This window comes from Macaca fascicularis, chromosome 7 (assembly GCF_037993035.2).
Source record: "Macaca fascicularis isolate 582-1 chromosome 7, T2T-MFA8v1.1".
NCBI lineage: Eukaryota > Metazoa > Chordata > Mammalia > Primates > Cercopithecidae > Macaca > Macaca fascicularis.
In genome coordinates, this window is record NC_088381.1 from 159,104,007 (window position 1) to 159,122,033 (window position 18,027).

Below are 18,027 nucleotides of genomic sequence, written 5' to 3' on the forward strand. Positions count from 1 at the left end.
CCCTCGCCTCCCATTCCCTCCTCTGCCTACTCCAATTTGGCTTCCACCCACCATTCTACAGAGCAGTAGTGCTCAACCTAGGATGATTTTGTACCTGGGGGCATCTGGCAGTGTTTGAGAACCTAGGGACATTTGGCAATGTTTGAGAACATTCTTTATTGTTGCGACTGGGGAAGGGTGTTGGCTACCAGCATCAAGTGAGCAGAAGCCAGAGATACTGCTGAACATCTACAATGCATAGGACAGCCCCCCGCCACATGGAATTATCTGGCCCCAAATGTCAGTAGTATTGCAATTGAGAAACCTGGATGTAGGGGCTGCTCTTGTCAAGGTTACCAAGAGCGTCCATGACGCCAAGTCCGAGAAACGGCTTTCCACACTCATCACACCCAGCTCATCTCTCTTGGTTTCCATGACACTTCTCTCTCCTGGTTTTCCTCCTATCTAGTGGCCGTTCCTTTGCAGGTTCCTCCTCTGCCTGACTCTGTCCTGGGCTCTCGAATTTCTCTTTCCTCTGTCTTCCAAATTGGCCTGTCCAGTGACTTCAGATCATTTCTAAGCTGGCTCTGGAGTTAGACTGTCTGGTTGGAGTCCCAGCTCTCAGCTTCCCCGCTGTTGTCTATAGCCACAATTTCTCCCCTGTGATCTGGCAGCCTTAGTTTTTTCTTCGGTGAAATGAGGGTATAACAGCACTTACTGCGTAGAGTTGTGATAACTGAATGAGGAATCCAAGTACATCTTATGACACAGAGTTTAATTCGTATTAGCTGTTATTTTTATTTATAACTTCTATTACATAAAAATTGCGTTATTGGCTGGGCGTGGTAGCTCATGCCTATAATCCCAGCACTTTGGGAGGCTGAGGTGGGAGGATCTCTTAAGGTCAGGAGTTCGAGACCAGCCTGGCCAACATGTTGAAACCCCATCTCTACTAAAAATACAAAAAGTAGCTGGTGGTGCATGCCTGTAATCCCTGCTACTTAGGAGGCTGAGGCAGGAGAATTGCTTGAACCTGGGAGGCAAAGGTTGTAGTGAGCCGAAATCGCACCTCGGCACTCCAGCCTGGGTGACAGAGTGAGACTCCATCTCACCAAAAAAAAAAAAATAAAGAAAAAAAAATGCACTACCGTTTTACTTTTCACCAGACAACTCAAGAACAGGTGCTGAGGACTCACCAGATCACATCGAGATAGGTGTTTAATTCAATTTCAATGAAATGGCAGCAACAGCAAACCACTGGCTGACCATGAGCCCTGTGCCAGGCCTGGTACTAAGTTTTTTTCCTGAGGTGCAAAGCAGGATTTCTGCTCCAGAGAGCTTGCTCGTGGTGAATAAACAGGAGAGCAACATAGAGGAATATGTGGAAAAGTCAGGCAGCTATAATAGGTGCCCAATTATTAAAAGACCAGTAGTTGCCAAATAGTATTCTATGAAACTCATTCTTCAGAGATGCTTCAAGGGGCGTCCTCAAACTCTTAAATTCCAATTTTTGTTTTAAAGTATATTTTAAACTACAGTCAGACATGACTTAACAAGGATAAGTTCTGAGAAATGCATCATTAGGAAATTTCCTCATTGTGCAAATGTCATAGACTTTGCTTACACAAACCTGGGTGGCATAGGCTACTACACATCTAGGCTATATGATATGGCCTATTACTCCTGGGCCACAAACCCATACAGCATGTGACACTGACTACTGTAAGCAATCGTAACACAATGGTAAGCATTTGTGTACCTAAACATGTCTAAACCTAGAAAAGCTACAGTAAAAATATGGCATTATAACCTTACAGGGCCGGGCGCGATGGCTCACGCCTGTAATCCCAACACTTTGGGAGGCTGAGGCAGATGGATCACCTGAGGTCAGGAGTTCGAGACCAGCCTGGCCAACATGGTGAAACCCTGTTTCTACTAAAAATATAAAAATTAGCCGGGCGTGGTGGCGTGCGCCTGTAGTCCCAGCCGCTTGGGAGGCTGAGGCAGGAGAATCACTTGAACCCGGGAGGTGGAGGTTGCAGTGAGCCAAGATCTGCCATTGCACTCCAGCCTGGGCAACAAGAGAGAAACTCTATCCCCTCCCCTCAACAAAAAAACTTATGGGACCACTGTTGTATATACAGTCTGGCATTAACTGAATTGTCATTATATGGCACGTAACTATATTTTAAAACTGTAGTTAAAAAAACTAACTTTGGCCAGGCATAGTAGCTCATGCCTATAATCTCAGCCCTTTGGGAGGCCAAGGTGGGCAGATCACCTGAGGTTGGAGTTTGAGACCAGCCTGGCCAACACGGTGAAACCCCGTCCCTACTAAAAATACAAAAATTAGCCAGGCATGGTGGTGTGCACCTGTAATCCCAGTTACTCGGGAGGCTGAGGCATGAGAATCCCTTGAACCCGGAAGGTGGAGGTTACAGTGAGCAGAGATGTGCCACAGCACTCCAGCCTGGGCAACAAAGCGAGACTCTGTCTCAAAAAAAAATACCTCACTTATGAATATATTGAAGGCGAAATTTCAAAACAGTGGAGATCATCAACACATTAAGTGCTGTTTCAGGTTAATAGATTTTTGTCCAGGCTGTAATGAAGTGTCTGCTTCCCTCTCTATTAAATAAAGGAAAATCTTGATTCACCCAGATAAAAGTTGCAAGAGGAACTATTTATTTATTTATTTATTTATTTTTTTTTTTTGAGACGGAGTCTCACGCTGTTGCCCAGGCTGGAGTGCAGTGGCGCGATCTCGGCTCACTGCAAGCTCCGCCTCCCGGGTTCCCGCCATTCTCCTGCCTCAGCCTCCTGAGTAGCTGGGACTACAGGCGCCCGCCACCGCGCCCGGCTAATTTTTTGTATTTTTAGTAGAGACGGGGTTTCACTGTGGTCTCGATCTCCTGACCTTGTGATCCGCCCGCCTCGGCCTCCCAAAGTGCTGGGATTACAGGCTTGAGCCACCACGCCTGGCCAAGAGGAACTATTTTTGACAGCGTTATTGAGATATAGTCCACATGCCATAAAATTCACCCGTTTACGTTTAAAGTTTTGGTTTTTACACAGTTACAATTTGCAATTGCTTATCTGAGTGAATCAAGGTTCTCTTGAGTTTGTGCAAAGAAAAATGCAAATTTAGAGTGAAATGAGGATGCTAGGAGATGGTGCCTGAATGTCCACAAGTGTCCATAGCATCAATTTTCAAATTTTTATGTACAAGCAAGCTAAAACATTTCATTTGGCTGCCTTTCTAAGTAATCATATACATTTGAACATACACTATTCTTATATGTTCTCGTGTCTTATTTCATACTAACTGAAAACCCTTCTTTTGACTAGGTGTGGTGGCTCACACCTGTAATCCCAGCACTTTGGGAAGCTGAGGTGGGTGGATCATCTGAGGTCAGGAGTTCGAGACCAGCCTGGCCAATGTGGTGAAACCCTGTCTCTACTAAAAATACAAAAATTAGCCGGGGTGGTGGCTCACACCTGTAATCCCAGATGCTTGGGAGGCTGAGGCAGGAGAAATCGCTTGAACCCAGGAGGCAGAGGTTGCAGTGAGCTGAGATCGCACCACTACACTCCAGCCTGGGCAACAGAGTGAGACTCCATCTCAAAAAACATAAAAAAATAAAAACCCTTCATTTATCTGCTTGATATATTGAGACTGCAGCTGAGAGTGAGTGTGAAGAGATTCTGTTTGACACGTGTTTACTGACTCTGTGCCATGTGTCAGGCTCTGTTGGAGGCTCTGGAACTCAGCCATGAACAGGCAGACATGAAGACCTGCTCTTGTGAAGCTTAGATTCCAGCGCAGGGAGACGGAGACTAGCTAGAGAGAAAACAATGGAATGGTGTATCAGATGGCGATAAGTGCTGTGAAAACTAAAGCAGGTCCAGAGGGATGAGGAGCTGGTGGGGGTGGGAGACACGAGACAGGGAGCTACTTTATGGAGGGCGCCAGGCCAGGCCTCACTGAGGATGTGGCCGTGGAGCAAAGATGTGAAGGAGATCAGGGAGTGAGGCTTGTGCTTGCCAGGTGCTGCTGCCAAGGAAGCCTGAAGCCCTTGAAAGGCAATAAGAATGAGAGGAGCTCAGAGAAGCGAAAGCAAAGGGAAGGGTTTGTGACGCAGATGAGAGCTGGGAGAGAAAAAGGCTTTGGTGAGCAGAGGAGTGGGGCTGGTCTTCTGGGGGGTGCTGGGGGAGAAGGCAGTAGGAGCAAATGTGTGCAGGTGGAAGTGTCTGCATGGTTCTGGAAACAAGGAGTTGATTGATTGGCTGATTAGCTCAGTGAGGAAGCAATAGGGCCAGGCGGGAGCCGAGCGTACAAGTGTAGGGTCAGACCCTGTCCTTGTTTAAAAGTTTGGTATTGTGTTCATCGTGGAATTTTTTCGTTAACTTTGATTTTTAAAAAATTAGCATTCTTATTGGTTACTGAGTTGTTTGGTGCTCCCTTAAACTTTGCACCAGTTTCATCCTAGTTTTAGCCCTGGGAGCAGAGTCTGTGTCGATAAGTTCACAGTCCCTAGAGGAGGGCTGTCTAAGTCTTTAGACTTGACTCTGTGGTCACTGGAAAGGCCCTTGAAGAATTTTTTTTTTTTTTTTTTTTTTTTTTTTTTTTTTGTGAGATGGAGTTTTGCTCTGTTGCCCAGGCTGAAATGCAGTGGCATGATATTGGCTCACTGCAACTTCACCTCTCAGGTTCAAGGGATCCTCCTGCCTCAGCCTCCCTAGTAGTTGGGACTACAGGCGTGTGCCATCATGCCCGGCTAATTTTTGTATTTTTAGTAGAGACGAGGTTTCATCATGATGGCCAGGCTGGTCTCGAACTCCTGACCTCAGGGGATCTATCCACCTTGGCCTCCCAAAGTGCTGGGATTTACAGGCATGAGCCACCGTTCCCAGCCCCTTGAAGGATCTTGAGCAAATAAATGATGTAACCAAAATATCCTTCGGGGACGATTGGTCTAGAAGCAGTGTGGAGGATGAGGAAAGGGACCAGAGAGCAAGGACCTGTCAGGAAATGGATTGTGATGCTCCAGGCCCACGGTATAGGAACAGGAGGTGTGGGAAGGAAAACTGGCTGCTCCTTGCCTTTCGTGGGTCTTTGCCTGCCTCTAAACCACCCCTAAAATTCATCATTTCCCAAACGACTGAACAGACATAATGAATGCGGGCCTCGTGCCTCTTTCTGTTTTTATTATGACTGACTTGTGCAAAACAGGAAGTGCTACCGTGACAATGGTATTATTTGTGGCTGAGAAATGTACTTTTGAAAACTCAGCAAACCCTGGAACCCTTGCACTGAAGCCTAGTTGTGCGTATGGAGTCTCCCCGTTGTGTGGGCTCCGTTCCAACAGGGACCATGACTTTCCTCTGCTCCAATAGCAGCATGGACTCAAGAGCCACTGTGTTCCTAGGACAGGGGACCAGTTGCTTCACCTTTCAAGAAATTCCAGCTAGTGAGGGCCTGGCACTGTTGAGGGGAGTGGCTGGCTGGGTGCCACCAGGCACCATGAAGACAGTATGATTTATGAGCAGGTCACAGGAAACCCTCCCTGCCCCAGGCTTTTTGGTCCTAGATCAACGTTTTCATCAGCGGTAGTTAGTGGCTGCAGGCTGCAGGGAACATACCGGTAATTCCCTGAGGCAGAAGTGGATCAGAAAGTAGGTAGTTGGGTTCTGATGAGGCTCCTCTTCCTGGCTCCCAGATGGCCACCTTATCACTGTGTGCTCACAGGGCAGAGAAAGAGAGAAAGGAAGATCTCTGGGGTCTCTAAAGGTACTGATCCCAGAAGACCAGGGCCTCACGCTCATGAGCTCATGTAACCCTGACTCCCTCCCAAAGCCCATCTCCAGAACCCATCACATTGTGGGTTAGAGCTTCAACACAGGAATTTGGAGGGGATATAAACATTCAGTCCACAATATTCCCCATTTTCAGAGCCAACCACGTCTGGAGGCTTCATATCTAATTCAAGTTGAGGAACCTCTTTGGGAAAAACATCTTGAGTTCCTGTTTCTATCAGCTCACTGAATCCCTTCAATTGCCTTCTCTTTTTGAACTTTTAAATAACTACGATTACTTGGCATACAATTGTTACCTAGGTTTAATTTCTTTTTTTTTTCCCCCTGGAGGGGGCCTCATTTTAGCTAAGCAATTGCAAACAATAGCTTGATTATACTTTCTACATTCTTTTGACACAAGCAATTGCTTCTCTTCCCAAGCACACTGTGAACACCAGCTGAATATTGTAATATTTCTCTTCCTGAGCAATTTTGCCTGGATCTCACCCACTGAAGAAACCAACTGTAAATATTAATATTTGGCATTCCTTGCACCTCTGGCCATACACACAGTTTAACCTTCTGAGGCTCTGCATCTCATCTTTAAGCCTTAAGAAAAAATGGAAAAGGAAAGGCTAGGGCATGTTGCAAGCCCTGCTTGGTTTCAAGGAATCCTCCAAGCTCTGCTTGGTTTCATTTTCTTTCTTTCTGTCTTTTTTTTTTTTTTTTTTTTTTATGGATACAATTTTCGCTCTGTCACCCAGGCTTGAGTGCAGTGGTGCAATCTCAGCTCACTGCAGCCTCCACCTCCAGGGTTCAAGCGATTCTCCTGCCTCAGCCTCCCTAGTAGCTGGGACTACAGGCACCCGCCACCATGCCCGCATAATTTTTGTGTTTTTAGTAGAGACGAGGGTTCTCCATGTTGACCAGGCTGGTCTCGAACCGCTGATCTGACCTCAAGCCATCCGCCTGCCTCAACCTCCTAAAGTTTTGAGATTATGAGCCACTGTGCCTGGCCAATAGTTTGGGTTCCTAATCAAGTTTTTTCATTGTAGTAAAATATGCATAATGTAAAATTCAATCATTTTTAAGTGTAAAATTTGGTGGCATTAAGTACATTCACAATGGTATGCCACCATCATTACTATCCATCTCCAGGACTTTTTCATTTCAAACAGAAACTCTGTAGCCATTAAACAGTAGTAACTCCTCGTTCTCCTTCTGCCAACCCTTGGTAACTGCCATTCTACTTTTGTCTCTATGAATTTGCCTAACTCCAGGTACTTCATATAAGTGAGATCATACAATTTGTATGTGTGTGTGTGTCTGGCTGATTTCACTTGCCTTGATGTTTTTGTCTTAGTCTGTTAAGGCTGCTAGAATAAAATACCATTAATAGAGTGGCTTATAAACAACAGACATTTATTTCTCACTGTTCTGGAGATTGGGAAGTTCAGGATCAAGGTGCCAGTAGGTAACATGTTTGGCGAGGGCCCATTTTCTTTTTATTTTTCTTTATATATGTGTGTGTGTGTGTGTGTGTGTGTGTGTGTGTATATATATATATATATATATATTTTTTTTTTTTTTCAGACGGAGTCTCACTCTGTGGCCAGGCTGGAGTGCAGTGGTACCATCTCGGCTCACTGCAACCTCTGCCTTCCGGGTTCAAGTGATTTTCCTGCCTCATCCTCCCAAGTATCTGAGATTACAAGCGCACACTACCACACCCAGCTAATTTTTGTATTTTTAGTAGAGATGGGGTTTCACCACGTTGGGCAGGATGGTCTCAATCTCTTGACCTTGTGATCCGCCCTCCTTGGCCTCCCAAAGTGCTGGGATTACAGGCATGAGTCACTGCGCCCGGCCTTTATTTATATTTTTTAAAACTTACTAGGCTATCACTCTCAGATCTTAGCGAGGGCCTACTTTCTGATTCATAGATGATGCCTTCTGGCTGTGTCCTCACAAGGTGGAAGAAACAAGGCAGTTCTTTGGGGCCTCAATGCCATCATTAGGGCTCAACATATAAATGTCGATGTATGAAGTTTGGAGGAATACAAACATTCAGACCATACAGCCTTCAAGTTTCATCCATGTTGTAGCATGTATAGGAATTTCATTCCTTTTCATGGCTGAATTGTATTCCACTGTATGTATGTATCACATGTTGTTTACCTACTCATCTGTTGGACACAAATTTTTTCCACCTTTTGACTCTTGTCTAATAAAGCTTAACATGGCCTGGCGCAGTGGCTCACGTCTGTAATCCCAGCACTTTGGGAGGCTGAGGCAGGCGGATCACCTGAGGTCGGGAGTTCGAGACCAGCCTGACCAACATGGAGAAACCTCTACTTAAAAAAAAAAAAAGGCAAAATTAGCCGGATGTGGTGGCGTTTGCCTGTAATCCCAGCTACTCGGGAGGCTGAGGCAGGAGAATCACCTGAGGTTGGGAGTTCGAGACCAGCCTGACCAACATGGAGAAACCTCTACTTAAAAAAAAAAAAAAAAGAAAAAAAAAGAAAATGCAAAATTAGCTGGGTGTGGTGGCATACGCCTGTAATCCCAGCTACTCGGGAGGCTGAGGCAGGAGAATCACTTGAACCCGGGAAGCGAAGGTTGCAGTGAGCCGACATTGCACCATTGCACTCCAGCCTGGGCAACAACAGCGAAACTCTGTCTCAAAAAAAAAAAAAGAAAGAAAAAGTTTAACATAACAGATGGGATCTCTCTCCTTTGTGAGCCTGGCATCAATTTAACAACTACCTTTTGATTAATTCTATTTCATTCTCTGGAAACATGACACCAAACAGAGCAACTTAGACGCAGGGCTCTGCAGGAAAGCTGGGGCTGGAGAACACACACGATGGGTAGCTGTGGTCATTAGGGACCTTCGCAGAGCGATGCCTGAGGGTCCAGCAGGTCAGAGATGGCATCCTGGGTGGGTGAGGCCGCATGACATGGGGTTTTTGATTCTATAATAAAAGACACCTTTCACTTTTCACTTTAACCCGTTCATTTATTCATTCACTCACTCACTCATTCCAACATTATTGAACACTTACTTAAAAAAAATAAAAAAGAACAAGATGCATAATAACAAAAGAGAAAAAGAAGCAAAAACAAAAAAACAAAACCAAAATAAACAAATTAAAAAAAAATAGGCCGGGCACGGTGGCTCACACCTGTAATCCCAGCACTTTGGGAGGCCAAGGTGGGCGGATCACGAGGTTAGGAGATCGAGACCATCCTGGCTAATAAGGTGAAAACCCACCTCTACTAAAAATACAAAAAATTAGCCAGGCGTGGTGGCGGGCGCCTATAGTCCCAGTTACACAGGAAGCTGAGGCAGGAGAATGGTGTGAACCTGGGAGGCAGAGGTTGCAGTGAGCCAAGATTGCGCCACTGCACTCCAGCCTGGGCGACAGAGTGAGACTCCATCTCAAAAAAAAAAAATTGGCCTGGTGCGGTGGCTCATGCCTGTAATCCCAGCACTTTGGGAGGCTGAAGCAGGTGGATCACAAGGGCAGGTGTTCGAGAGCAGCCTGGTCAGTATGGTGAAACCCCGTCTCTACTAAAAAATACAAAAATTAGCTGGGCGTGGTGGCGTACACCTGTAGTCCCAGCTACTCGGGAGGCTGAGGCAGAAGAATCGCTTGAACCCGGGAGGCAGAGGTTGCAGTGAGCTGAGATCGTGCCACTGCACTCCAGCCTGGGTGACAGAGCAAAGACTCTGTGTCAAAATAACAACAGCAAAAGTTATACATGAATTTGTGACTGCACAAGGTTCAGCGTTCCACGTTGTCCAAGGGTCAGTTGTACTGGGTCCAAAGGTAAGTCCTGATGGCTTTGAAGCAGGAGAAAAACAGATCAGGAGAAAATGATGGTCATAGTCAACATCTTTTGAGCACTTTCTAAGTGCTGATGCTGTTCTAGTGCATAATGCTTATTATCTCAGTCAATCCTCAGAGCAGCCAAGCAAGATAAGTGAGGAGGAAACAGGCCTAGAAACTTACCAAGACCTCTAAACGTGGGTGGCAGCATGCAGATCCAAGCTCAAAGCATCACCCTTGCTATTCACAGTGTGGCCCACGGACCAGCAGCTGTGTCTTGTGGGAGCTTTTTAGAAATGCAGAATCTCTGCCTGACCCCAGATCTTCTGGATCAAGCCTGCACTTCAGGATCCCCTAGTGATCCCAGTGCACACTAAAGTTTGAACAGCACAGATGGCGATTCGCCAGATCGGCTGCACATTGGAATCACTTGAGGGATTTCAAAAATCCTTAGTGCCCAGGCCATACACCCGTAGATCAATTACATCTGCATTTCTGGGGCTGTGACCCAGCCATCAGGATTTTTCAAAATTATGCCTCTGTTGACTCAGGGAGAGCAAGTTAACTCTTGCAGGGAGAACTGGGCTTGCAGGAGTCAGCCAGCTGCCAGCAGCTCTGCAGCTTTAAGAACTGGGGCGGGCGGGCTGCCGAGGAGAGCACGCTGCTGCATGGGCCACGTGAGCTCAGGCTGTGGGAGCGGATGGAGCTGCCATAGTCAGCGCTTAGGGCTGGCCCCAGCTTGTAGACCCGAGTCCTGCAGAACAACCCCCCATGGCGCGGGCGAGCAGAAGAAAGGGGGCCTTTATGCCCTTTTGAGGGAAGCACACATTCTGCAAGGCCGTGGAAACAAAGAGAAGAACTGTTTGTAGCCCTCGTCCAGACGCCCCAAACAAACAGTAAGTCAGAAGGGAACAGAGCACGGCACAGTCCCTCCTTCTGCCCCAGGCGACATCCACCTTGCCCCACCCCACGTAAGAAGCCCAAGGGTATTCTGGGAGCCCACCGCAGGACAATGGCAGGGCAAAACCAGTGAGCAAGGCAGAAAATTCCCTGAAATTCTCCACTGAGGCCCAACTGTTCCTCTCCTTGAAAAATCAAGGCTTGGCTCAAGTCAGATAGCACCTGAGGATGGACAGAACACATCAGGTATTGGCAGTGTTTCTCCTCTGTTCTCTCTCCTGCAAGGCCCTTTCAGTCCTTGTCACTGCCCTTGAGAACTCCCAGGTCACGTGAAGGCAGAGAAAGTAAAACTGAAACTGCCTTTTAGCCACAGGCTTGCTGGGGATGAGGTGACAAAGCTAATCGAGGGGGCAGTTGGGGAAGGGGTTCCGGGCTGCTGCAGGCACACTGGCCAGAGCTTCGTGGATACCTGCAGGGCCCAAAAGTCCCTCCCTGTTTTGAGGAGTGAATGATGGCTGTGAGGTAGCAGCCAGGCTGGTCACCCCCGCGTTGGCTGGAGGCAGAATTCTGTAAATCCTCTCCAAGTCTTTCTCCAGGCCACTGGTTAGCTCATCTCAGCCTCCTCTGGGAGCATCAACACCAACATGGCACAGGGGACTGCAGTGGTGTGCTTTGGACCTGTGTACCCACCCAAGGCTAAAGGCAGAGCCAGGTGACTTTGTGGGGGTCTCTTCTGTAGGATTATCTGTACTTCCCCTCTGTCTTCTTTTACTATGGGAGATCGAGAGCTGGCTATAACCCACCTTCCTTCATAAGAACCACACTAAATTGCAAAAATTATCCCAGTGCTGGAGGAGGGCAGCAGGTTGAGATTACGTTGGCAGGAAGAATGTTGGCATTGATTGGCACGCAGGGGAGGAGAGCTGCTTTGTGCTTTAAAGGTAACCGAGTATGAGCTAAAAAGAAGGAAAGGAGAGGCCGGGAGTAGGAAGAAGGAAAGCTGGCTTCACTGGAGGGGTGGAGTGAAGTTGAGGAAGCAGGAAGGGGAAGGAGGCGATGGGTGGGAAGGGCAGGGCAGGGTGGAGTTAACTGAAAGAAGGCTAAACTGTGGCTTATACATAATTATGAGGAAGCATCTTTTTTTTTCCCCCCTTCATTTTGAGACGGAGTCTTTATGTCGCCCAGGCTGGTGTGCAGTGGTGTGATCTCAGCTCACTGCAACCTCTGTCTCCTGGGTTCAAGCTATTCTCCTGCCTCAGCCTCCCAAGTAGCAGGGACTACAGGCACATGCCACCAGGTCTGGCTAATTTTTGTAGTTTTAGTAGAGACAGGGTTTTGCCATGTTAACCAGGCTGATCTCAAGCCATCCACCCAGCCTGGCCTCCCAAAGTGCTGGGATTACAGGCGTGAGCCACCACACCTGGCCAGGAAGCATCTTAAAAGAGTCAGATGTCACTTCCAGCTGAGGGCTGGATCCCTGGAGGCCAACTGGTGGCCCCTGACATGTTTTATTTGTAAGTGTGAGGACTCTTGGAAATTTGGGAAATTGTACGCGTGTGAAAGAACGGACTCACGTTTCCGCAGGGCAGCTGGCGCTGGAGCTGCTGGTTTGCCAAAGTCCCCACCTCTCCTGCACTCTGAGCTTTGCATTCCTTGACCCACCCCAAAACTTCTGTGCCTGCGCGGTTCCTGTGGGCAATGCAGATTGCTGCTACTCCTGGTTTGATAATAATGATTCTCGTCCAAGTGCACAGGTATAAGCTCTTTCAATTAATTTCAATTAATACCTCCCTTTTTCAGTGGAGCATGACAGATACACAAAACCAAACCTCTCCTTGACAGATTTCTCAGCCTTTCCAGGCGATCTGCCAAGTTGCTAGAGGGTATTTGCATTAAAAAAAAAAAAAGTTTATTTTCTTATTTTGGGTTTAAGGATTTTCCAACCTGCCTTAAGGCAATATTTCATTTATGCCACATGTTACAGCATTTCTTAAACAGACTTGAATTTGTTTTATCCTTCCAGAAGCTCCATGAAGTCTGTAGTTTGGATCTCCTCATGCTGTCTTGGAGGAAACAGAATTGTAGAGAAACTAAATGACTGCCCTTGGTCCTTCAGTAATGTTGAGGTTCACCTTCAGGCACAGCTCTCTGGAAGACCAAGGTGTGTCTTTTTGACTGTGTGGAACTATAAAAAGTTATGCTTTGAAAAGCATAGTGACTGAAAATATGATCTCAATCCAGAGTACTTGTGTTACCAGAAAGGGGCCCCAAACCAGACCCCAGGAGAGTTCTTGGACCTTGTGCAAGAAGAAATTGGGGGCAAGTTCATAGTAAAGTGGAAGTGAAAGCAAGTTTATTAAGAAAGTAAAGGAATAGGCCGGGCGCAGTGGCTCATGTCTGTAATCCCAGCACTTTGGGAGGCCAAGGCAGGCAGATCACAAGGTTAGGAGATCAAGACCATCCTGGCCAACATAGTAAAACCCTGTCTCTACTAAAAATACAAAAAGTAGCTGGGTGTGGTGGCGTGTACCTGTAATCCCAGCTACTTGGGAGGCTGAGGCAGGAGAATCACTTGAACCTGGGAGGCAGAGCTTGCAGTGAGCCGAAATCGCCCCACTGCACTCCAGCCTGGCGACAGAGTGAGACTCCATCTCAAAAAAAAAAAAAAAAGAATGGCTCCTCCTTAGGTAGAACAGTGGCATGGGTTGCTTGACTGAGTATACTTATAGTTATTTATTGATTATATGCTAAACAAGGGATGGATTACTCATGAGTGTTCCAGGAAAGGGGTGGGCAATTCCTGGAACTGAGGGTTTCTCCCCTCTTTATACAATATAGGGTAATTTCCAGACGTTGCCATGGCATTTGTAAACTGTCCTGGTGTTGGTGGGAGTGTCTTTTGCCTGCTAATGCATTATGGTTAGTGTATAATAAGCAGTGAGGACGACCAGAGGTCACTTTCATTGCTATCTTGGTTTTGGCTGGTTTCTTTACTGCATAGTGTTTTATCAGCAGGGTCTTTGTGACCTGTATCTTGTGCCTACCTCCTATCTCATCCTGTGACTAGGAATGCCTAAGTTCCTGGGAATGCAGCCCAGTAAGTCTCAGCCTTATTTTACCCATCCCCTATTCAAGGTGGAGTGGCTCTGGTTCGAAAGCCTCTGACACTTGGACTTGACTGCTGGTTTGGCCACTCAATACCTGTGAGTCTTTAGGCAAAGTACTGAATCTGGCCAGGCGCGGTGGCTCAAGCCTGTAATCCCAGCACTTTGGGAGGCCGAGACGGGCGGATCACAAGGTCAGGAGATCGAGACCATCCTGGCTAACCCGGTGAAACCCCGTCTCTACTAAAAAAAAAAATACAAAAAACTAGCCGGGCGAGGTGGCGGGCGCCTATAGTCCCAGCTACTGGGGAGGCTGAGGCAGGAGAATGGCGTAAACCCGGGAGGCGGAGCTTGCAGTGAGCTGAGATCCGGCCACTGCACTCCAGCCTGGGCGACAGAGCGAGACTCCATCTCAAAAAAAAAAAAAAAAAAAAAAAAAGTACTGAATCTTCCTGTGCTTCCTTTTCTGTAAAATAGGGATAACAGCCCTCATCTAGGGAGTGTTGTATGGATTAAATGACATAGTACATGAAAAGTGTTTAGAACAGTGCCTGGCAGAGAGTGAGCTTTTGTTGACAAAAAAAAAAAAAAAAAGGGCCAAACTCTGTAAAATATTTGAAGAGACTTATTCTGAGCCAAACATGAGGACCCAGGAGGTCCTGAGAACATGTGCCTACGATGGTTGGGATACAGCTTGGTTTTATGCAGTTTAGGAAGACACAGACATCCATCAATACATGTGAGGTACACATTGGTTTGGTTGATTCAATCCAGAATTGAGGTGTTCAGGTCATAGGTAGATTCAAAGATTTCCTGATGAGCAATTAGTTAAAAGAGTTAAGCTTTGCTTAAAGTTGAAGTTAGCAGGAAGAAACACTTGGATTTAAGATGAAAGGGGTTGTGGAAGCCAAGGGCCAAGGTTCTTGTTATATAGATGAAGCTTGCAGGCTTCAGAGAGAATGGATGGTAAATCTCCCTTTTTTTTTTTTTTTTTTTTTTTGAGATGGAGTCTCACTCTGTCACCCGGGCTGGAGTACGGTGGGATGATCTTGGCTCACTGCACCCTCCGCCTCCTGGGATTCAAGCGATTCACCTCCTTCAGTCTCCCAAGTAGCTGGGATTACAGACGCCACCCGCCCCCCCATCCACGCCTGGCTAATTTTTTGTATTTTTAGATTTTTAGTAGAGACGGGGGTTCACTATGTTGGCCACACTGGTCTCAAACTCCTGACCTCAAGTGATCCACTCGCTTCAGCCTCCTGAAGTATTGGGATTACAGGTAAACCTCTCTTATCAGACCTTAAAAGGTGCCAGACTCCATTACTCTCTTCAGGGTGGGAGGACTTAGAAGGGGAAAGAGCTAGTTATGTTAACAGATTCTTTACAGATGCAGAAAGCAGTTTCAAAATATGGTGAAGAAACATATTTGGGGGTAAGATATTTTGATTTCCTCCTTTATCATTTGATAGAGTCAGGTTGGAATTTGGTATCTTATGGCTACAAAGAGTCTCTTTTGTCAGACTTAAGATCTCTGTTTTAATGTTAATGCTGGTCAGTTGTATCTAAACTCCCCAGTGGAGGGGGTATAATGAGGCATGTTCAGCCATTCCCCTCCCATCCTGGCCTGGACTAGTTTTTCAGGTTTCTTTGGAATGCCCTTGGCTGAAAGGGGGTTCATTCAATTGGTTGAAGGGCTTAGAATTTTACTTTTGGTTTATACTTTCAAGAAATATTCCTATCAGTGGGGACAGGCACAGTAGCTCATGCCTGTAATCCCAGCACTTTGTGAGGCCAAAGCAGGAGGATTGCTTGAGCTCAGGAGTTCGAAACCAGCCTGGGCAACATAGTGAGACCCTAAAAAGTCTCCCTAAAAAGTTAAAAAAAAATTTTTTTCAATTATACTACTACTACTAAAATTATTATTATTTGTACCTTTGGGAGACACTCTGTATTACTTAGGGTACAGGCTAAATTGTAAAAACAATCCCAAAATACATTTGCTCAAAAAGGAGAGAAAATTTTTCCTCTTTCACATAATAGCTAAGAGGTAGATGGTCAGTCCAGGACAGGCAACCAACTCTGTTCCACAGGGTCATTCAGGAACCCAGGTTCCTCCATCTTGTTGCTCCTTTTCTGCATAGTCAAAACTGACTCAACATCACCTTCACCTTCTGTTCCTGCCTGTAGTGGGAAGAGGGAAGGAATCAGAGGGCAAACAGCTCCCTTCTGAATGATGTAACTCAGAGTTGTACATATCCTTTCACTCATGTTCCCTGACCCACTCTGTTCCTCTGATCAAACTTCCCAGGCTTTTCTACCTTGATCTGACCTTTGGTACCACTGTGCTCCCATACCTGAAGACTCTTTCTCACTGCAGTGCTACTCTTTCTAGGTTCCCATCCTACTTTGCTGGACATTTTTTTCCATTTATTTCAAGAGACCTCCTGTTCCACTCGCTCCCTAAATATCCCCTGGGTCTTCGTGTTCCACCCACGGCCCTTCTTGCCTTCTGCCCTCTCCCTCTCCTGTGAGGGTGTTACCAAAAGGAGATTAACGTTTGAGTCAGTGAACTGGGAGAGGCAGACCTGCCCTCAATCTGGGTGGGTACCATCTAATCAGCTGCCGGCTCATCTAGGATAAAAGCAGGCAGAGGAACATGGAAGGACTAGACTGGCTGAGTCTTTTGGTCTTCATCTTTCTCCTGTGCTGGATGCTTCCTGCCCTCAAACATCCGACTCCAAGTTCTTCAGCTTTGGACTCTTGGACTTACACCAGTGGTTTGCCAGGGGCTCTCGGCCTGAGACTGAAGGCTGCACTGTTGGCTTCCCTACTTTTGAGGTTTTGGGACTTGGACTGGCTTCCCTGCTCCTCGGCTTGCAGATGGCCTATTGTGAGACTTCATCTTGTGATGGTGTGAGTCAATACTCCTTAATAAACTCCCCTTCATGTATTACTCCTGTCCCATCTAGAGAACCCTGACTAATACACTTAGTGTCCTCAGCCACGCGGAAGCTGATGACTTGCAGCTCTCCCTCCTCCAGGCAGGTGTCCCTCCTGACTTCTGGTGCTGAATGTCCACCCTGTCATGGACCTCTGCCTGGGGCTGTCTCACAGGCTCCTCCTACTTAGCATTCTAAAACCAAATTCCTCATCAGTCTCTTCTTGTATTTATTTTCATGAATGTCACAGTTAGCTGGTTGTCCATCCCTGGAAAAAGAAATCTGATAATAATAATTATTATTATTTGTTGAGATGAAGTTTCACTCTTGTCACCTAGGCTGGAGTGCAATGGCGCCATCTCAGCTCACTGCAGCCTGCAACCTCCGCCTCCTGGGTCCAAGCCATTCTCCTGCCTCAGCCTCCTGAGTAGCAGGGATTACAGGCACCCACCACCATGCCTGGCTAATTTTCATATTTTTAGTAGAGACAGCATTTCACCATGTTGGCCAGGCTGGTCTTGAACTCTGTCCTTAGGTGATCCACCTGCCTCGGCCTCCCAAAGTGCTGGGATTACAGGCATGAGCCACCCCGCCCGGCCCTGATAATTATTTGTGATTCCTTTCTTTCGTTGCACGTTTTGCATACATTCAATCCGGTGTCAGGTTCTGGCGAGTTCCTCAAATCAGCCCTTCCTCTCATTCTCTCACTTTGGGGAATGCCTTGATTGCTTCTCAAACAGCTGCGACAAAGGGTCCCTGAGGGATGTTCTTCACATTCATCTTCCACCGAGTGCTGCCTGCTCAGGGGATCCTCCCACCCTTAGTGCTCCTGGGGCTCTTAGATGAAGCTCATACTGCTTCAGTTTATTCACATGCTCCTTCCCAAGCATCTCTTTGTCTATCTTCCCAGCCCCTCTGCCTCTTTCCCCAGGTGTGCCAACCACTCACACTTTCACCTACAGAGACTTCTTCAACCTTCTCCTAGTGCTGGTTTCCAGTTGTTTGTCAAAGCTCATGCAATGCCTCCCAGACCATAGCTGCCTGAGGCTGTCAACACACTTTTCCCTGCCTCTTCCTCATTAGCAGCTCCAGTGCTTAAGCACATTGCTGGATACACAGAAGGTGCTCTCTGAATGGCAGAAGAATGAACTGTATGGCTCTTTCCATGTCCTACTCCACCATCCAATCGTGCCACCTGCTCTGTACCCAAGCTTCCGAGAAGACCCTCTTCTCCTGTGGGGATGTCTGTAACTCTTTCTTCAAGAAATAATATTTTTGGCTGGGTGCAGTGGCTCACACCTGTAATCCCAGCATGTTGGGAGGCCAAGGTGGGTGGATCACCTGAGATCAGGAGTTCGAGACCAGCCTGGCCAACATGGCGAAACCCTATCTCTACCAAAAATACAAAAATTAGCCAGACGTGGTGGTGATCGCACTACTGCACTCCAGCCTGGGTGACAGTGTTAGACGCCATCT

At 46.9% G+C, this 18,027-nt stretch overlaps 1 protein-coding gene across 48 annotated transcripts in view; it reads left to right on the forward strand.

Annotated features, from left to right (window-relative positions):
* DGLUCY (D-glutamate cyclase) overlaps positions 1-18,027 on the forward strand; it is a 164,134-nt gene that overhangs the window by 45,296 nt on the left and 100,811 nt on the right. For 17 of the 48 annotated variants that reach the window (XR_012416069.1, XR_012416064.1, XR_012416063.1 and 14 more), the window contains exon 1: positions 10,284-10,504. The exons of 10 other annotated variants lie outside the window; for them this stretch is intronic. Coding sequence is in view for 2 of the 38 variants with exons in the window: in XM_065549231.2 (XP_065405303.1) it covers positions 12,603-12,669 (67 nt within the window). In the remaining 36 variants the exon portion in view is untranslated. Of the gene's footprint in view, positions 1-10,283; positions 10,755-10,866; positions 11,221-12,531; positions 12,670-18,027 lie in introns of those variants that run through there. 21 more of the 48 variants (XR_012416065.1, XM_065549233.2, XM_073998076.1 and 18 more) reach the window with 3 other exon arrangements.